Source organism: Diabrotica virgifera, chromosome 6 (assembly GCF_917563875.1).
Source record: "Diabrotica virgifera virgifera chromosome 6, PGI_DIABVI_V3a".
NCBI lineage: Eukaryota > Metazoa > Arthropoda > Insecta > Coleoptera > Chrysomelidae > Diabrotica > Diabrotica virgifera.
Window position 1 is genome coordinate 161,370,254 of NC_065448.1, and position 22,855 is coordinate 161,393,108.

Below are 22,855 nucleotides of genomic sequence, written 5' to 3' on the forward strand. Positions count from 1 at the left end.
AATAATTTTAAAATGTAGATTTTATCAACTTACAAACTACTAATTTAAACTTTTTAAAATTTTTTCAAATATTTTACCATTTCCCTGTATCTTCCGTCCCGTTAGTGGTGACTCACCCTGTATAGATGGTTTTATATGCTGTTGTTTACATATTACGAGTATTTTGGTTTTCCGTATGTTCAGATCCAGACCTGCCTCCCTACAACTCTCAACGACACTATCAAGTAGTTTTTGCAGTTCTTCTTGACTAGAAGCTAGGAGTACAGTATCGTCCGCATATCGCCAAATTATTGATGACTTCACCGTTCACAAGTATTCCTTCTTGTTTTTCAGAAAGTGCTTTTCTGCAAATTCTTTCGGAGTAAACGTTGAAAAGCAGGGGTGACAAGAGGCATTCCTGCCGTAATCCTCTTTTAATATTAAGAGCCTGTGATTCCACACCATCTACTAAAACTGATGTTGTTTGATTCCAATATAAATTTGCAATTATTCGAACATCTCTGCTGTCCAAGCCAATGTCTTTTAGAGCTTCGATCAATATAGAATGCTTAACACGATCAAATGCCTTTTGGAAGTCAATAAAATAACAGTATATGTCTACAGATGTATCTCGACATCTTTGAGCAAGTACGTTCATTCCAAACAGTGCCTCTCTCGTTCCAAACCCGTTACGGAAACCAAACTGTGTGTCATCCAGGTATTCCTCGCATTTATTGTAGATACGACCATGTATCACCTTCAGAAAAATTTTCAATAAGTGGTTTAACAAACTGATGGTTCTGTAATCAGCACAGGTTTTTGCTGTTGTCTTCTTAGGTAGAGCTATAAACAGTGAATTAGACCAACCATTAGGTAGTTGTCCGCTGGTATAAATGGTATTGAAAAACGAAGTTATAGCCTCTAAAACTTGCTATCATTTATAAGCTTGTATATTTCAGTTGGAATTTCATCAGGACCAGTCGCTCTCCCATCTTTTGATGATTGTATGGCTTTTATAACCTCAGAGCGTGTTATTAGGGGTCCGTCGCAGTTAGTCATATCGAGAGGTGAACTACTCCTATCGTCTTCGAATAGGTTCGTGACGTAATTTTCCCATTCTTTAAGTTTGTCCTCTACTTCAAATATGACTTTACCATGGTCATCCTGTAGCAATGCAGTTTTTTTCTTATTGAAGGTACCAGCCGCTTCTTTCACTTTTTTATACATGTTAAACGTGCCGTATCTGTTTTTAAGTTCTTCAATGTTATGACACTATTTGGCTAGATGTTGACTCTTTGCCTCTCGTATTTTACGTCGAATTTCTTTTTGTATGCTGTTATAAAGTGTTTCGTTGTTTTTCGCTAGTCACCGTTGTTCCATCAAATCCAATATGTCATCTGTCATCCAAGCCTGCTATTTTTTCCAAATAGTCATGATGCGTGCTAACCTTCGAAAGAAGACGGCACGTTGTGTACAAGACATTTATATACCTATCACCATCGTGGTGGCTGTGACCGTGGTCGTTGTCATGGTCACTATTGAAGCAATAATCACAAACGCCTTTATATGTCCTTCACTTAAAACTATTTAGAAATGTGTATATACAATGTGAAAAAAGGAAGTCATGCTTACAAATACGTCCGCACTTACGATTATCATTGTCGACGACTGCGAATTGTTGAACTTTTGGTGTCTCGACTGGCGCATCTAGCGTCCCGATCGCCAAAAGCCCGCTGGGTCCCGTCTTCGCGACTCGTCCCCTGTAACAGCATCCCTTCAGCAAACCGCCGCAGGGCTGATCCAACAGACCCCCGGATAGCCAACAGGACAGGAAGAATTCACAAGTTGCGCCAGGAGCACAGAAGACTTCGGACCCTGAGGGAATAAGGAAAAAGGGTATTAATTAATTTTAATTAAAAAAGAAGGTGAAAATACAGACAAAAGAATACAGAGAAGAAGCTAAAGAGACTACTACTTGATGTAAGCCATAAATCCCTTTGTTGTATTTTCTGTACATTGATATAGTAGTTACATTTTTATTGTTTGCTCTGTTCTTGAGTTTATAACACGAACTAATCCATTCGTGACAATATTGTGGTATCGTTAATTCCACTGATCTATTTCAAGCTGCTGTGAATAGAATAAGATGGATTAATGTGATCGCCAATTTCTCTAGAAGATAGCCACCTTTAGAAGAAGAAGAAATTCCACAAGAACAAAAGGACGCTAAAAGTTTAAATGAGCAAATTGTTGTATTTATGTCATGAACATGGTGCATGTTCCCTCCTTTGCATCAAAACCTACTCAACAGTATATTTTGTAACTGTCGGTAATGATCGTAATCTACCATATCTGATCATATCTGATAGTGACTGCAACTATACATTTCTTCTTCTTCTTCTTCTTTTTGTATAGACATGACTCTGTCTGTTTTTCCAATGTGCCTCTAGTAAGTTGTTGTTCCATCGTTTTCGTGACCTTCCCACTGATCGTCTTCCTATTGGGGAACCGTCTCTTGTTTTCCTTACTACTCTATATTTGTTGTCATTCGTCTTATGTGGTCATTCCATTCTATTCTTCTGTTTCTTACCCAGTTATTATCCACCTTGCATCTCCATTCTTTATCTGTGCTTCTAGCTCTGTCTCATAGAGTCTTACAGTGATTCAGTCAACTTGCGGCCCTGTTTGCTCTATTCACTTGATCTTCCACTTCTGTTTTAAGCCTTTCGTAGCTAGATAGTTTGATGCCTAGATATTTAAACTCCATCACTTGTTCTATTATCTGACGTTCCAGCTCAAATTTACTTCTTATTGGATTTGCTGTTATAACCATGCATTTTGTCTCTTGTGGGGAAATTAACATGTTAAATTTTCTGGCGGTTATGTTAAATTGGTGCAGCATACGTTGTAAATCGTCCTCACTTTGAGATATTAGTATTGCATCGTCTGCATAGCAGACTATTTTAAGTTGTTTTTCTCCCATTTGTTATCCTTTTTTAGTGCTGACTTGTTTTATTATTTCATCCATGATCAGGTTGAACAACAAAGGACTCAAGGAAGGATCAATGTGAAACCTCAGAACCGGATTGATCATATGAAGATGATCATGGCGAGAAACTAGACATTTGGTCAAAAGAATAAATATATACACTAACGTGTGCAAGCCACTTTTAGAAACTATTAACATCCAAGACTTTTATATCCCTATAATAGGTCTGGATCCCGCGTACCAAAAAAAGTTGATTAATAGCAAGCTAAAAATTTGTTAATAGTTTAACGGTGTCTAGTCGGACAAACTTTGATGTATGGGAACAATGGCAGTAATTATTTGGTGATAAATAGCGGTCTGATTTTTGCATGAGAGTTTAATGAAAGGGCAACAAATCAATTGGAAGTTCTGTCCGACAAAATACATGGGATGTTTTAGTAGTGTGACGTTCCAAATTTTTAACCTGTTCCACAATTAAAACTTCCCATGTTCCAAACTTCTCGTACATCAAAGTTTGTCCGACTAGAAACTGTTAAGCTATTAACAAATTTTCAGCTTGCTATTAATCAACTTTTTTTGGTACGCGGGTTCCAGGCCTACAAGTAATCCGAGGACAGCTTCGACTACAATTTAAACTGGCAAGTACACTTAAAGAATACCAGAATGGCCAGAATCCTTAAAATCCCGTGGACTGACAGGGTCACAAATGAGGAGGTCCTCAGAAGAATGAAGAAGAATCGAGAGGTACTGACCACCATCAAATCTCTCAAGTTACAATACTTCAGAAGCATTATATGAGATGAATCCAAATATGCCTTCCTAGAAGCCATCCTGCAAGGAAAAATATTTGGAAAGGTCCAGGAAAAGAAGTCCTGGTTAAACAACCTTAGAACCTGGTTCAACACAACATATGTGTATCTTTTCCGCGCTGCTGCCGATAAAAATTGCCATTATGTTCGCCAAAATTCGTCACGGATGGCACATCAAGAAGAAGTCATTAACACAATGTACCAAATCTAATCATAAATAAGAGTTGAAATTATAGAGTGCTTGATTATTTCCCAGATTTAGAATTAAATGAATAATCTAATAATAATAATTAACAGTAAAATACCATACGATCTATTTAATTATTGAGCTCTGCAACGTTAATAATATCCAGTATTTCCTTCTTGGGACTGAAATTAAAAATGTAACGATATAAACTCTTACGGGTCTAGGACGTTTCATCGCCGCCGTTTCGATGCCGCCAGTTCGATGCCGATGCCAGCCGGTTCATCGCCAGTCAATTAATCGCTATCTGAGATATTTCCGAATTTTCGACAGTTACAATTATTAGTTATTTTTAGTATTAATAAGGAATTCTAGGAAATGCGAGATATGACGGCGATGAAATGGACTGGCGATGAACCGGCGGCATCGAAACGGCCGGCGATGAACCGGCGGCATCGTAACGTCCCATTCCGAACTCTTACGTATGGTTTAGTACCGGAAATTGCATAGTATACTTATTTAATTTTAAAGTTTTTCAATATACAGGGTGTCCCGAAAAGATTGGTCATAAATTATACCACAGATCCTGGGGTCAAAAATAGATTGATTGAACCTCACTTACCTATACAGTGCTAGTCAAATGTCCGTACTCCCCCTCTTATCTTTTGAACGGCTATACCTATAATAGTGAAATTTGGAGGGAGGAAATAAACGGACGTAAGCTTCTTAACTAGTCATGAGAGGTGACGTAATAGTGACAGATGACATTACAGAGCCACTGTGACCGAAAATTTTAAATAGGACCTTATGGCAAGTGATACCTCGTTTGAAAGGTATTCAAAATACCTATTCAGTCATACTATTTTTTTTGGGTTTAAGTTGATTTTGATTTTGGTGAATATATTAAATAAATATAATATTGTAGTTTCGCATTTAATTAATAAAAATTCAAATGTCCGCCTGTTTTTTTATCAAAAAAGTTGACGTTTTTCAATTCTCTAGTAGTTTTTATGTCAAGTCAACCTTTTTGACAAGTAATCATAGGCGGAATTTTTAATTTTTATTAATTAAATGCGAAACTACAATTTTATATTTATTTATTTATCAAAATTAGCTTAAATTCAAACAAAATTAGTATGACTGAATAGGTATTTTCAATACCTTTCAAACGAGGTATCACTTGCCATAAGGTCTCATTTAAAATTATCTGTCACAGTGGCGCTGTAAAGTCATCTGTCACTATTACGTCATCTGTCATGGCTAGTTAAGAAGCTTACGTCCGTTTATTTCCTCCCTCCAAATTTCACTATTATAGGTATAACCGTTCAAAAGATACGAGGGGGGGGGTAGGGACTTTTGACTAGCACTGTATACAATAGTGCACACAAAAAAGTTACAGCCCTTTGAGTTACAAAATGAAAATCGATTTTTTTTTCATAAATCGAAAACTCTTAGAGATTTCTTATTAAAAATAGACATGTGGTATTCCTATGGCAGGAATATCTTAAAAAAACAACAGTGAAATTTGTACACCCCATAAAATTTTATGGGTTGTTCCCGTAAACCCCCCAAACTTTTGTGTACGTTCCAATTAAATTATTATTGTGGTACCATTAGTTAAGCACAATGTTTTTAAAACTTTTTGGCCTCTTAGTATTTTTTCGATAAGCCCGTTTTATCGAGATGCGACTTCTTTTTTAATACGTTTACATAAAAATTGTGTGGGGGTTTTGTTTCTTTAATCCCCCCAAATGTTTGTGTACGTCCCAATTAAACTATTATTACGGCACCATTGGTTAAACACAGTGTTTTTAAAACTTTTTTGCCTCTTAGTATTTTTGCGATAAGACACGTATTATCGAGATGTGAATTCTTTTTTAATATGATTCAAAGTACAGTCGAACCTCGATAAGTGAGGTTAATCGGGACCCCGGCCGATCCGGGTTATCGAAGATCCGAATTAACCGGAGAATATGGTAAAAATTAATAAAATAATGTATACTTACAGGTAAACTCTATTATAATTGCGAAAAGATGAAGTACATATGGACAATACATCTAAATTACATACAGTTATACTCCGTCTAATATACTTACCGTTGCACGTCATCCGCGTCATAGCCCGTGACGTCACATGATACCAACACGAAATATTTAGGCGGTAGGTGTGTTCTTTTTTAGAATCATGTTGTCGAGTACACTGGAATTACAGCCACTATACATATTTTATTATATACATAAATGTGCATTTAAAGACACATACCCTAATTTATTTCATTTAATTTGTATAAGTGGAATATAAAGCGTTTTTATAAAGCACACTTATTCGGATTACACTATAACTGCGAGCGAACAAAGGTGATATTTTGGCATAAATTGGTAACATTTATTTGACAGTTCCTGTGATGACACTTCATATTTGTTTTTATTCTTTACTATTATAAGTATTTGTTTTATTATAATATAATGTACTGTCATTGTTTATATAGTACTGTTTTTATTATTTACTTTAACGTAGGATTATAACTTAATTCTTGTTTTCTATTTCTAAAGTTTTTATTTATTTGTATTCAATATTAATTTGTTTTGTTGTATAATCCACGTTTGCAATAATTATGTGATGTATTAGATTTAAAATGGATTCAGGATTTTTTTATACTTTGGCAACGATGTCAACTTCGATCTCTGACGTAGATAGTGACGTGCAACGTTAAGTATATTATACGAACTGATATACAGTATTATTCATTTCTTGGTAAAAAAACTCAGTCAAACTGAAAAAATATTTTTTTGTCTGATGAAAATCGGTCCGGGTTAGCCGAACTTCCGGGTTATCGGAGGCCGATTTATCGGGTTTCCACTGTATACCTAAAAATTTAAATTATAAATAAATTTTCATATTATTACCAGGTCTCTACAATCGTACTTAACCATATACAAATAATATAATGGTGGATTTGACAAAAATTCAAAATATCGTGTTTAACTAATGGTACCATAATAATAATTTAATTGAAATGTACAGAAAAGTTTGGGGTGTTTAAGGAACAAACCCCACATAAAATTTTTATGGGGGGCAAAAATTTCACTATAATTTTTTTTAAGATCTTTCTGTCATAAGAGTGTCTCATGTCCATTTTAAATCAAAAAATCTCTAATAGTTTTCGATATATTGGAAAAAATTGATTTTAATTTTGTAACTTCAAAGGGTACTGTACTCAGTACATTTGTACTGTACTCAGTACATTTGTACTGAGGTAAGTTAGGTTCAATCAACCTATTTTTGACCCCAGAATTTGTGGTATAATTTATGACCAATCTTTTCGGGACACCCTGTATAATATATACACAATCAGCATCATATTATCAGCAAAAATAAAATTGGATACGCCCAGCTTATCAAGAATACACCGAGTAAAACAATTTACCTAACTTTGTAAAATTGTAAACGAATAGTGGGATCACTCACAGAAGATAAGTAAAATAAGAGTGCATTCAGCAACATGGCCAAACTCCTTAAAAGCCACAACTTTAATCTGGACATCAAAGTAAGGCTTCTTTACAGGCGAATCCTGAATATATCATGGATGGACAAGATAATCAACGATACCGTACTACGAAGAATGGTGACAAAAGAGAAGTGATAAAAACGATTAAAATTAGAAAGGCAAAATATTTCAAACACTGTAGCATTTTTTTCCATTCTGTATATCACAAAAATTTATTAGGGTTTTATTTATAAACACTTTAAGCATTGCGTATATCTTAGAATGATAGAAGAAAAGAATAGGAACAGGGCCGCCGAAAGAGATGAGCGGGCCCCGATAAGAAGTGAAGAGAGGGCCACCGGCAAAAAGTGAAGAGCGAAAAAATTGTTTAATTTTTATAGAAATAAAATTGATAAAAATTATCATTAATAAATAATAAGAAACATTTCAAATATAATTTTTATTAAATTTTGATTATATTTTTATAATAGTGAAAATATTTAAATAAGAGTACTTTTCGAGTTTTTTTATTGGCAAAGGTCTATAATTTTCGAAAAATCGCATGATTTTACCAAATCATTATCAATGCAAAAAGTTGCTAGGCCAATTAAGCGATCCTGTTTCATTGTAGATCTCATAGCATTTTTTATGTGAGAAAGAAAACTAAAGGGTATTTTCCCTTTTGCGACTACCACCGGTAATGTGCAAAATATTCTTGACGCTATAACGACGTTAAGAAATAATAGTTCCAATTTTTGATGTTTAATTTTATTAAGTAAATCTATTGAATAAAATTGAGATTTAAAAATATTCTTCTTGTATATCGCTCTATCGTCTTCTTTATAAAATTCGAGCAATATATTAATTTTTTTCTTAATATTCTTAATATTAATCTTAATCTCAATCTTAATATTTTCTTCATCTCAGAATGTCCATAAAATGTTAAATACCGAATGAATTTCAACGGCTGCTTTAAATTTTCTGGTTAAGTTACTTATTATACAATCTATGACAATATTAAATATTTCACAAAGAAATATTGCGTTGGGCTCAGTTATCAGTCGCCTCAATACTAGGTCCTATGTTTCACAATAGAGGTAAAGCTCGTAATATATGAAATTAACTAAACGCATTATGCACATAAAGTAAAGAGCAAAAAAACGGGAAAAATTACGTCTTTGGTCTGGTCGACGGCGGGCCCCTTACATCGCGGGGGCCCGGTAAAATGTACTGGCTGTACTCCCTCTCGGCGGGCCTGAATAGGCATAATACAATTGTTTATTTACATTGGCAAATGCCACTAAGCGAAACCAAATACCTATTAAAGAGGATATCGAAATCTTTTTACGTTGAATTTTTTTCCATTCTGTATATCATAAAAATTTACCACGGTTCCATTTATAAACACTTTAAGCATTAAGTATATCTTAGAAGAAGAGAATAGGAATAAACCAATTGTTCATTTACATTGGAAAATGCCGCTAAGCGAAACCAGATATTCAAGAGAATATCAAAATCTTTTTACGTTAAATTTTTTCCATTCTGTATATCATAGACTAGGGTTCTATTTATAAACACTTTAAGCATTGCGCATATCTTCGAAGAAGAGAATGGGCATAATCCAATTCTTTATTTACATTGGCAAATGCCGCTAAGCGAAACCAAATATTCAAGAGAATATCGAAATCTTTTTAATTTGATTTTTTTTACTTGTGAAAGCATATCCTCCCGCAGAGTTTGAGATCGTCTTGTAAAACTAATTCTGGTATAATCAACAGTCAAGTCCTACTGGGATTATCCCGGTACAAGCGACGCTTAGTTACAGTTGAGTCCGCGAGTCTTTACCCGTGCGTCATTATGCTTATTAATATAAATCTACATACAGTTCATTTAGATGTGGAGACTGCGTTCCTGAATTGTGAAATTGATGAAACCATATACATATATGGCTCAACCTGAAGGTTTTAATGAACCAGACTCGGAAAATAAAGTCTGCCTGCTCAAGAGAAGCTATATATGGTCTCAAACAGTCTTCGAGACTGTGGTATCAGGGGCGTCATTTGGGCGTCCAGGGGGGCATTTGCCCCCCCCCCCAATGGCCCTGAAAATGACTGAAATTTACAGAAAATACATCAATATTCATCATAACATCATATATAATGTATTGTATATATAGTGCTTGCCCCCCCCCCAAACAAAATTTCAAATGACGCTCCTGTGTGGTATAAAAAGGCATACCAAATTTCGTTAAAGTTGAATTTTAAACAATGTGAAATTGAACCATGTATTCTTGTTAAAAACAGTGATAATTCAATCCTTATTGTAGTACTCTATGTAGATGAATTTTTTGTTTTTCATATAGCCCGATCAAAGAAAAATCTGACCCAAAAAAAAATAAAGGAAGGATGAAAATTTGGGAATAGATAGTTAAAATAATTGTCTAATATTATATAAGAAAAAGTTTACAATTCTACATCCCTCCATTTTACAAAAATGGAGGGGAATACCTACCCCCTTCTTGGGGGTGAAAAATATACATTCAAAATAAGTCAGGAATTGGATAAAATAACTGATTTTAAGAAACTTTTGTTTTATAGAGTTTTTTCCGTAAGTCAATACTTTTCGAGTTATTTGCGAGTGAATATGTTCATTTTTAATAAAGAAAAATATGATTTTGGACGGTTTTTGGCAAATAAATCAAAAAGTAAGCATCTTATCTAAAAAAAATATTCCTAGCAAAAATATAGCTTATAAAAATATGAAAAAATGGTGTATGCATGAAATCTATAGACCAAATAGAAGTTGTAGCTAATGAAAAGTAGATTCTTCTTCGTCAAATTCCAAAATCGAATATTTCAACGTGAAATAGCCAAAAAACGGAGCACTATTCGGGGAAAACTTATTACAACTTTTTTAAGTGTTTAAAAAAAGGTTTATTTTTGTTTTAAAAAAACTTCTAACATTAAAAGTGAGTTACGCTCAAAATATTGTTGGTCCCTTTTATTGTTTGGTAAAAATAATCGCGAAATCAACACCTAATTAGCATCCCAAATAAATTTAATCGTTACCACTTCACAAGTTACTTTTCTAATGTATTCTTTCTATATGATCTATAAGTTTCATCGGTTCAAATTCCTTATTTTTGAAAAGGCTGTAGTTAAAATGGCTTGAACGAGTAACTAACCACGAGTTTATGCCAATTTTAAACAGCCATAGCATAACCTATTTTTGTCTAACAAGCAAAAAAAATCCAAAATACCTATTCAGAAAAGCAAAACGTACCTTTTATTACTCTTTAAGATTTTTGGTATTACTAATAATTTTTAAGTTATTTTGAAAAAAAAATGATTTTTTTTTTCAAAATTGAAAAAAATTGATTATTTTAAAATCAAAGTTTTTCAAAAATGTGCACATTGAACCAATGAACCTACATCATATAAAAAATTATACATCATATAAAAATACATAATAGTCTGGGCTGATTATCGGAGAATAGGCCATTTTTGGGAAAAGTTATTTACCAGCAATTTTATTGCTGGAATCGAATTATAAGATCCTATATATTAATAATATAGGTATGCAAAGTCCTCAGATAGTGTGCTACTATTTTTATAAACAAAATGGCGCCCGAAAATCGTGTTTTTTTCAATTATTGCTCTAGAAATCCGAAGATTTTAACTTTACAACAAAAACACTCAAATAAAAATTCACCGTAATTAAATTCTGCATAGAGGCGTGTTTTTCCCGATCTGCTCCGACGAAAATTTTCCTCGGAAAATGCGGGTTTTCCCAACAAAATCTTTAATTTTCAAATAAAGTTTTAGATAAGTAATTATTTACCAATAATTAAATAATTTGGTGACTTAAAAGCCTTCTTGGTTTAGATTATAGTTACAGAAGCTGGTGAAAATTAAACGAATATTTTAGCAACAATTCAATTGTTAATTAATAATTTACGGTCGCAATAATAACCAAAATAATTAAGATACACTGATCAAACTTTGAAATCTTATAAAGATGAGATACCTATTTAACATTTTGTCGACAAAATATAAATTTTTTATTATTTTGCATAATCTTTAAATGTTTAAAAAAATAGTTATAAACAAATTAACCTTTCTCAGAAAGTTTTTGTTATATTATAATTTTAAAAAATAGCTAAAATGCGCATTTCAAATATCTTGAAAATGAATGCTTTAAAACTTTTTTGCAACCATTTGCAAAAAAGTTATGAAACAGCAAATTAAACATCCTATTACTACGGTGTTAATAATTTTTTAAATTCTTTCAAAGCGTAGAAGTGAGTTTAAAGTACAAGCTAATTATTTATAAAACAATATCGATTATCAGCTTAATGGTAATATTTTAATTAAAGATTATAAATATATTTTTTTGTAATTTACACGCGCGAAAGTAGAATAATACAGTACCGTAGCTACCCGCCCACATACACAACTCGCGCGAGTTTAAGCGTGTCAGTCGCTTCGAGTGAACATTTTATCTCCGGCTCTGTATCAAGCCTACTTTCGCGCTAAAAATTACAAAAAAAAAGTATTTTTAATCTTTGATTAAAATATAACCATTGCACTAATTTTTGACATTCTTTGTGAGTAATTAGATTGTACCATAGACTCACTTTTAAGCTTTGAAACAATTAAAACAAATTATAAACAATGGAGATATCGTATATTTATTTTGCTGTTTCTTAACTTATTTGCAAATGGTTGGAAAATTTTTTTAAAGCATTCATTTTCAAGACCTATGAAATACGCATTTTAAGTATCTTTTAAAATTAGAATATAATAAACAATTTCTAAGAAATGTTAATTTGTTTATAACAATTTTTTTAACATTTAAAGATTATGCAAAAAAATGAAACATTTATATTTTGTCGACAAAATATTAAATAGGTATCACACCTTTATAATCTTTCTAAATTTGATCAATGTCTCATGATTATTTTGGTTGTTATTGCGACTGTAAATTGTTAATTAACAATTGAATTGTTGCTAAAATATTCGTTTCATTTTAACCGGCTTCTGAATTTATAATTTATACCAAGAAAGCTTTTATTTCACCAAGCTATATAATTATTGATAAATAATTACTGGCCCAAAAAATTTATTTGAAAATTCGAGATTTTGTTGGGAAAACCCACATTTTCCGAGGAAAATTTTCGTCGGAGCAAATCGGGAAAAACATGCCTCTATGTAGAATTAAATTGGGGTGAATTTCTGTTTGAGTATTTTTGGTGTAAAGTTAAAATCTTTGGAGTTATAGAGCAATAATTGAAAAAAATACGATTTGTCGGCGCCATTTTATTTATAAAAAAAGTAGCACACTATCTGTGGACTTTGCATACCTATATTAATAATATATAGGATCTTATAATTCGATTAAAGCAATAAAATTGCTGGTAAATAACCTTTCTTTGTACTTTACTAATTAGACCAACGTATTATAACTATTTTTTTTTCAAAATTTAAAGATTATGCAAAAAAAAGAAAAATTTATATTTTTTCGATAAAATATTGAACAAGCATCTCATCTTTATAATCTTTATAAATTTGATCAATGTATCATGATTATTTTGGTTATTATTGCGATCGTAAATTGTTAATTAACAATTGAATTGCTGCTAAAATATTCGTTTAATTTTCACCGGCTTCTGGAATTACAATCTATACCAAGAAATCTTTGATGTCACTAAGTTATTTAATTATTGATTAATAATTACTTACCTAAAACTTTATTTGAAAATTATAGTTTTTGTTAGAAAAACCCGCATTTTCCGAGGAAAATTTTCGTCGGAGCAAATCGTGAAAAACATATCTCTATGCAGAATTTAATTGCGGTGAATTTTTATTTGGGTATTTTTGTTGTAAAGTTAAAATCTTCGGAGTTATAGAGCAATAATTGAAAAAAATACGATTTGTCGGCGCCATTTTGTTTATAAAAAAAGTAGCACACTATCTGCGGACTTTGCATACCTATATTATTAATATATAGGATCTTATAATTCGATTCCAGCAATAAAATTGCTGGTAAATAACTTTTCCATGAATTTTGCTAATTAGCCCAGAGTATAAGTAAAGTAACTTGTGAAGCGGTAATAATTAATTTTATTTGGGATGCTAATTAGGGGGTGATTTTCATGATTTTTTTATCAAAAAATAAAAGAAAACAACAATATTTAGAGCGTAAGTCACTTACTTTTAATGTTAGAAGTTTTTTTGAAAAACAATATTAAACCTTTTTCTGAACACTTTAAAATTTAAAATCAGTTTTCCCCGAAAAGTGCTCCGTTTTTGGTTATTTCACGTTGAAATATTCGATTTAGAATTTGACGAATAAGAACCTACTTTTCATTAGCTACAACTCTGCTTCTGCTGGGTCTAAAGGCTTCATGCATACACCATTTTTTTACTTTTTTATAAGCTATATTTTTGCTAAGAATATTTTCGATAAGATACTTACGTTTTGAATTATTTGCAAAAAACCGTCCGAAAACATGTTGTTTTTTTAAATGAAAATACTCACTCGCAAATAAGTTGAAAAGTATTGACTAAGTGAAAAAACAAAAGTTGCTTAGAATAAGTCATTTTATATAATTCCGGACTTATTTTGAATGTATATTTTTTCACCCCCGAGACAATATTTTTCACCCTTTTCCCAATTTTTGGAAAATGGAGGGGATGTAGAATTGTAAACTTTTTCTTATATAATAATAGACAATCTCAATATCTATTCCCAAATTTCCATCCTTCCTTTATTTTTTTGGGGGTTTTAGGAAAATTGTGTTCATTAATCGGGCTAATAATAATCATGATGAGGTTAAACTTTACAGTGGTTTCCAACCTGTGGGGCGCGCCCCCCTAGGGGGGCGCGAGACTGTTGCAAGGGGGCATGCAGCTGTTTCCAAAATATTTTACGCTTTCGAATACAAGCCAGAAAAGTCGAATAGGTGCCAAAAAAATGAATCTGCAAAATAGGTATACGTAATCCACAATCTTCGCCGCGAATTTTTCTGGTACAAAGGCTAAAACATCCATACATACTCTTGCTGGAACAAAAACATCTCGCTTTCGCGTTTGGAGTCGAGCGCCAAATCTTCTTCTTCTTATACTTGTTGTAGATATGTCGATCTGTTAATTCCGATGCTGAAATATTTGTTGAGAGGTGGACTGCAAGCTGTCTCTCCCGGTGGTCTCCCCGGTACTCCCCATACCTTTTGGTGGTCTCCCCGGTGGACGCTTGCCTGCTGGTTTTCCTTCTAGCGCAATTCTTGGAAGTCTGTGCTCCTCCATTCTTTTTACATGAGTGAACCATTCTCTTCGTCTTTGTCTACTCCATCTTGCTACATCTTGCACGCCACATTGTTCCCTGATGATGTTGTTTCGTATTCTATCCCTTCTTGTCTTCCCTGCTATGGCTCTTAGTGTCTTCATTTCGGCTGTACGTAGCATGCTGTTGGTTTTATTTGTGTCTTCTCTTGATTCAGTGCCGTAGGTCATAACAGGTCTGATGCAAGTTTTATAAATTCTAACTTTATAAAGACTAAATGCAAAGTATTAAATTTCCGAACGAAACAAGAAAAGAAAAAATAAATAGAAAATTGCAGGAACTATTCGAGAAAGTAAGCGATAAGCTGGGGGAGGGAATGGATACCGAAATAAGAAAACTGTTTGGGATTATAAAATCTACCAACAATAAGTTAGACGATAGCATAGACGAAATCAACAAAACCCATGAAGACACAAAATGTGAACAATGCAAACTAAAAATGGAAAGAAAAAACAGAAAGAAGAACAAGAGAGAATTAAAAAGGCCTTACATACGAGGGGAGAGAAAAGAATTTTTCTGAGCATATGCGATTGTCAATGTGTTCGTTGCCGGGGACATTAGCGCTAAGTAGAGGTTGTAGAGTTCCCCCATAAATGATAAAAAGGAGGAATGAATTGATAGCCCAGGCTGGCCTCCAAGTTCTGAGCAACAACAAATCAACTTTTTTGAGAGGGGACAGCCAGACACACATCAATGTAACATTAGCAGGTGAAGGGCTATCCCGCAGAATATACGGGTGGTATGTCCTCGACGACCAGCTGTTTACCCATCACCGATACATTAAGGACGAAATTAAGGTAAAGGGGGGAATAAGACGGCCGATAGAACACACTGACATCTATTTTAACAAATCCACGTACCTATCGGAGGTCAGAAAGATCAACGAGGAAGAGATTTCTGACCTTAACCAACTGAGAAGAGCACTAAAAGATGCAGAAAAGTTGGCCACCGTGAAGAAAAAGAATGATGAAAATCCTCCTATTGGTGGACAGATGAGATTGAAGGTCTACGGGAGAGATGTCTCAGAGCTTGAAGGAATTAAACGAGAAGCCAGGGCAGCCTCGAGCTCAAAGAAAGATACAAGGAATTAAAGAAATAATTAAATAAAAAAATAAAATAGGAAAAAAAGGAAAACCGGCAGGCCCTTATAAAAGCATTGGACGAAGATGAATGGGGCGACGCCTACCAGATAACTATGAAGGCCCTGAAAATTATCGCCGCATATAAATTGAATGAGGAGCAGCGGATGGAATCGGCTAAACTCCTCTTCCCCACCAAATACATCCAGAATTTTATAAAAATACTTTCAAATATGGTGGAGGAGTTCACAGAAGAGGAAATAAAAACCGTTGGCCAAGAGATGAAGACAGAGAAAGGGATTCCTGACGGGCTGCCACCAGAGGCAATCAAGATAGTAGCAACGGAGAAACCAGGTTTGATCAGAAGAATATGCAACGACCTACTGCAGAAACAAGAGTTTCCCATAGACCTAAAAGAAGCGAACCTAGTTCTGCTCCTAAAACCCCCGATTCGGCATCCTCTTATCGGCCAGTATGCCTCCTAGACTTAGGCTTAGAATAGGCTGGAACGCGTGTTGGAAGATGAGAGAGTGCTATCAAACCAGCAATATGGATTTAGAAAAGGCCGACCGGCAGTCGATGCTGCGGCGTGGATAAGGGACACCACTAGAGTAAGCAAAAAATATGGGTGGCCCTTGCTCTGTTGGACATTAAAAACGCTTTCAACTCAGCAAACTGGGGCCTTATTATAGACAGAATAGTCGAATGTGGAGCTCCGGAATATGTGTCCAACTTAATAAAGGACTACCTATCTGAAAGAACCGTATGCATATCCAAGAAGAAGAAGATGAAAATTACCGCGTTAATACCCCAAGGGTCAGCCCTGGGACCCTCACTATAGAATATATTATACAGGGTGGTTAATTGGGAAAGTAACATACAGTAAGAAAAATGAAAGAATACCCATGAACGAACATATTATAAAACACGCTGTATTTTCCTGTCACCGTGTCACACAAAAAATTGGCTAGCGCAAGTACATGTCATAATTATTATTACATGTACTTGCGATGGGCAATTTTCTTTGTTACATGGTGACAGGAAAATACAGAGTGTTTTATATGTTCGTTCATGGATACTCTTTCATTTTTTCGACTGTACGTTAACTGTAGAGAGAGTACACTTAGGCGGTCTCAAAAAATACCATACTTAATGGGTCTTACTTCATTAATTACAAAGATACTAATATATCGATTTAGTCTTGAGCAATTAAACATCATAAAAAATAATCAAAGGAGATGAACAAATTAATAAAAGCCAAACACATTCAGAAGGAAACATGGGCACACTACTTCCGATCTATATTTGCTAGAGGAGACGATAATGAACCACCAACCCCTGAAGTTACGACAAACGCAGAAATAAATATCAAGGAGGGAGAGGTAAAGGAAGCATTAAGAAAATTAAAAAAAATCCCCATTAGGGGACAGAATATCGAACGAACTCCTAAAGTACGGAGAACAAGATCTAACTAAACAACTATTAAAACTAATACAAAAAATAATAGAACAAAACAGAATACCACAAGAATGGAGATCAAGCATCCTAATACCTCTCTTCAAAAAGGAGACAAATCGGACCCTGAGAATTACAGAGGAATTAACTTATTAAACACAACATTAAAATTAACAACGAAAGTGATAACAAACAAATTGAATGAAATTATAACATTAGCAGAAGAAAAACAAGGTTTTAGGTTAGAAAGGTCATGCACTGATGCAATATTTATAAGGAGACAAGTTCAAGAGAAATCGTTGTAATACAACAAACCGGCATATTTATGTTTCGTGTACCTTAAGAAAGCATTTTACAGAGTCACATAAAAGGACGTTATTCATTTGTTATACTCGAGGGAGGTACTCCTAGGAATAATTAAAACGATCGAAAACATCTACCAGAATAACACAATAAAAGTAAAAGTGGAAGATGAACTAACTGACCCAATTGAAGCCGGCAATGGGATAAGACAGGGGGATTCCTTGAGTCCTTCATTGTTCAACCTGATCATGGACGAAATAATAAAAAAGTAAGAACTAAAAAAGGATACCAAATGGGAGAAAAACAACTTAAAATAATCTGCTATGCGGACGATGCAATACTAATCTCTCAAAGTGAAGATGATTTACAACATATGCTGCACCAATTTAACATAATCGCCAGAAAATTTAGCGTGTTAATTTCCTCAAAAAAGACAAAATGCATGGTTATAACAGCAAATCCTATAAGATGTAAATTGGAGCTGGACGGTGAAATAATAGAACAAGTGATGGAGTTTAAATACCCAGGATCACACTATCTAGCAACGGAAGGCTCGAAACAGAAGTGAAAGTGAAATTTAATAAAATATTTTCTTCTTGGTTAAAGGTATATTAGTTTAAAAAGCCCTAAAGGGCTACCAACATATGAACAAAACGTTTTCGCTCTGTAACAAGAGCATCATCAGTGTTACAAGAACATGGTGAGCCAACCAAAAAATGCAAAGGTCAAAGCCTTTCAAAAAAACAGACAAAAATCTTATATAACTGAAAACATCGAAAAATCCAAAGGATGGATAAAATTCCTAAGGATACGGCCCTAGGGCAACATATGACTCCCACACGTTGTAAGTGGGTCAAAAGGCCTGAGTTGCCTGCCACCTCTTATAACAGAATGACCTAGTTACCTTTTGACCCACTTACAACGTGTGGGAGTCATATGTTGCCCTAGGGCCGTATCCTTAGTAATTTTATCCATCCTTTGGATTTTTCGATGTTTTCATTTATATAAGACTTTTGTCTGTTTTTTGAAAGGCTTTGGCCTTTGTATTTTTTCGTTGGCTCACCATGTTCTTGTAACACTGATGATGCTCTTGTTACAGAGCGAAAACGTTTTGTTCATATGTTTGTAGCCCTTTAGGGCTTTTTATACTAATATACCTTTTACCAAGGAGAAAATTTTTTATTAAATTTTACTTGTAATTAATGGTATACAGCCAACTACAGGAAGTTCTTCCTTGTGGAGAAGTGAAAGATCAAGTGAATGGAGCACACAGAGCCGCAGGTTGCCTGAATGACACAATATGGAGAAATAACAATATCAGAAAAGAAATGAAAGCAGAATTTACAAAACAGTCATCAGACCAATAATGACATACGCGGCAGAAACTCGACCCGACACAGTGAGGACAAAAAGATTGCTCGAAACAGCAAAGATGAAAACCCTTCGAAAAATCGATGGTAAGACTCTATGGGACAGAGCTAGAAGTACAGATATACGACGGATATGCAAGGTGGATAACATTAATAACGGTAAGAAACAGAAGAATAGAATGACCATATAAGCCGAATGACAATAACGTAGTCAGGAGAGCGAGAGACGGTTCCCCAATAGGAAGACGGTCAGTGGGAAGACCACGAAAGCGATGGAACGACAACTTACTAGAGGTACATTGAAAAAACAGACAGAGTCATGTCTATGCAAAAAGAAGAAGAAGCGAAAAAATAATCATTGTGAAATACGTATTTTCTTGTGGCATCTTATGCAATTTACTATTTTAGTTGGGAAGCCTTATTTAAGCCACAATTTAAGTTTGAAACTAACTTAATTTGAAGTTTCGATGTCCACCTCGGAAATCATTGTCAAAATAAAAACTTTAATAATTTTAACAAATTTTGTTTTTCATGCATTTATATATAAGGCAAGACAAAAGATACCAATAATTGAAAAACTTTTTTAAATTTTGCACTTTGCTCCTTTAATATTTTATTATATTGTAGAAAATGAAGTTTATTATAAAGTTAGAGGGGGTAGGGGCGGTAAAATTAGTCTCGGCACCCATTCTGACTACAGGGTTCCTGCAATGTTGCCCGATCAACAAACACCGTCTTACTCTACAATTACCTAACATAAAGTAGCTACATTTTCTTCCAAAGACCAAGCCATTATTATCGCAGCAGTAGACACACTAAAACTAAAAGACTACGTTACAGCAGTAGAATCACTAGTACAACTCAAAAATGTACCTCTTTCATCAAGAATTTCTAACAGCAGAATCTGAATCTATCTTTTCAGCAAAGAAGTGGTTGACACCTTTTTCACAGACCACGGAGAAATAAAAATAGGATATAATGTCATTAGAGAGAGAAGATTAGTCACTCTTGCTAATAGGTTACTGTTGTCGAATATCTGTCTGACTATTCCTCATCACATCGTCGAGAAATATATTGCTGAGAGGGGCTTCCATCTACTTTTACCGATGTCTTTCTTAAGAACTGGAATTCAAGACCCTCAATATAGTCACGGTCCTAAGCTTTCGTAGAGAGGTGTACTGTACACCTGTCGACAATCTTGTCATTCCTGAATCAATTCTCGTTGACTTCGATAATACACTCTACAGAATCTTTATTTATGATGGACTCACCTGCTATCTCTGTCATCAATCTGGTCGTATAGCCTCAACAGGTACCAATAGGGCCATTTAGCCAAATACGTCCATACCTACATCCCAAACTGATCAAGATTCTATTCCTTCATTTAATGCGACAGCTGAAACCAAAAATCACTCTGTTCAGAATCAGACGGAAAACATTTGTAACGTAATGGTTTCCCAAGGACCCCATAAAGAAATTACTAGACTGAAACGTTCTCATTCTGAAATATCGACTCCACTTAGGACACCACCGGCAGAAAACACAGAAATAGATTTTACAAAACGAAAAGCCATATCAACAAAAAAGTTAAAAGTCACTAAATCTGTTACATAAAGTGTAGAAACAGCTTATACAGAATCACCCCAACCCGCAAAGGAATTTATTGATGAAGCTTCAACTCGGTTTGAATTAAACTATACAGAGATAGTCAGCTTTCTGGAAGATGCACATGGTTAAATCAATCCATTAAATATCGCACAAAAATACACGAAAAACATATAAGCACTATTAACAATACTAACAGAAATATATCCCAAACTCGAAGACAGACGTAATAAATCTAGAATTACACAAATAAAGAAGAAAATACGTCGTCAACCAAATCTAAAACAAATTGAGAATGATGACAACTCCGAAGATACAGATGTTTCTCAAGAAAGCCCCTATAAAAAAATCAATAAAATAAATATTAATAACAAATGGATATTATTCAGTGGAATATACAAGAATTATTTACACACATCTAAACGCTTCAACTCCTAATAAAATAATAGGTCTGGATCCCGCGTATGAAAAAAAAGTTGATTAATAGCAAGCTGAAAATTTGTTAATAGCTTAAGGGTGTCTAGTAGGATAAACTTTGATATATGGGAACACTGGAACAGGGGCAGTTTTAATTGTGGAACAGGTTGAAAATTTGGAACGGTCAGAACACGAAAACGGCACATTTATTTTGTCCGACAGAATAGACTTAAACTCTTCGAACAGAGAATAAACTCTCATGCAAAAATTAGACTGCTATTTATCACCTGTCATAATTCCTGTCATATGACATATTCTACATGTTCCACTCATTAAAACGCCCATTTGGTGATAAATAGCAGTCTGATTTTTGCATGAGAGTTTAATCTCTGTTCGGAGAGTTTAAGTCTGTTCTGTCGGACAAAATTAGTGATGTGAGTTGTAAAATTACATAACTTACGTTACATAAATTACACGTAACTTACGGTAATATTACATGATACCCGTAACTTAATGTAATTTATGTAATTTTTGGAATTTACGTAATTTATGAAATTTAACGTAACTTATGATAAATTTACATAAATTACCGTAATTTATGTAATTACTGGTAAAATTACATATATTATGGCAACTTATGCGCGCGCAATTGTCGTAAGTGCGGTGCGCCGGTGCCGGCGCGCGCGAACCAGTGGGTGCTATTACGCTCGTCGCTCGTTAGTCGTTCCTTAGTCTGAGTCAGGCAGGTTATGTTTACATTTCTGTTATTGTATGTGTAATGTGTATGTATAAGTTAGTTTTCGACTGTTCTTTCTCTATTCATTCACGCAGCGTTGGTTACTTTACATTTATTTATAAGGAAGCACAGAAACTATAAGGTAAGAAATATATTATTTCTACAAACAGCAAAACACGTGCCGGTGATGTCCATAGCAACCTTAGATTGGGAAACACAGGGGCGGGCCTATCGCATATCGACTGTACGTTAAATCTAACGCGCGTCATTTTATATGTGGCTACAGTACTTAATTCTGAATTCGGTTTACCAAGTTTTATTCGATTTTTTAGATTAGTTTACTGTACAATAACTATAAGAATGATAGGAGCAACGGGGTACTTGTGCATGTAGCATGTGTAATTGAATTACACTGACATAACTTACTAAATAAAAAATTTTGATAACGTTGAGGGCAAAATAATGTAGTTGTCCGATCCAGTATTCTGCTTATTCGAATTTCATTAAATTGTTACACAGATTCAATTTTAATCTTTCTTCTATTTAAGGATGCCTAACAATTTTTTATGCCCTCGTGCCCATCAAATACTTTGAAAAATAATGTTTTTTCCCTTCTTAATGTTTAAGTCTACCTGAATATTTTTTTTAGGTCATAAAACATGGTGAAACGTAAGACAGATATCTGGCTTTATTTTGAAGTGTTACCTGCGGGTTCTTCTAATCAAAAGACCATAAATGTGAGGTGTAAATTTTGCAAGAGTGTACATGCAAAAAATGCTACAAGAATGAAATCTCATCTTCAACAATGCACTTATGTGCCGCATATGATAAAACTTAAATTCAATATTTTAACTCCAAAGTCAAAGGGGAATCACTCTAAATTTCCATTTGAAACATCCATGAAAAAGATCACATCGGCAAAATTGGATAACGATAACACTGATGCTGCTTGTACATCATCAACGGTTTCCACAGCATCAACATCTGCTTCTGATAACATTCATGTGGAAACACCTGTTTGCACAAAAATCAACAGAATACAATCATTTTGTGATCGAATGACACACGAACAAAATAACGAATTGAATATTTTGCTT

At 34.1% G+C, this 22,855-nt stretch overlaps 1 protein-coding gene across 3 annotated transcripts in view; it reads right to left on the minus strand.

Annotated features, from left to right (window-relative positions):
• The window catches only part of LOC114335606 (uncharacterized), a 342,737-nt gene that overhangs the window by 217,438 nt on the left and 102,444 nt on the right, over positions 1-22,855 (minus strand). For 2 of the 3 annotated variants that reach the window (XM_028285865.2, XM_050653330.1), the window contains exon 2: positions 1,630-1,854. The exons of the other annotated variant lie outside the window; for it this stretch is intronic. In XM_028285865.2, the coding sequence (XP_028141666.1) occupies positions 1,630-1,854 (225 nt within the window). The remainder of the gene's footprint in view (positions 1-1,629; positions 1,855-22,855) is intronic. 3 annotated transcript variants of the gene reach the window in all.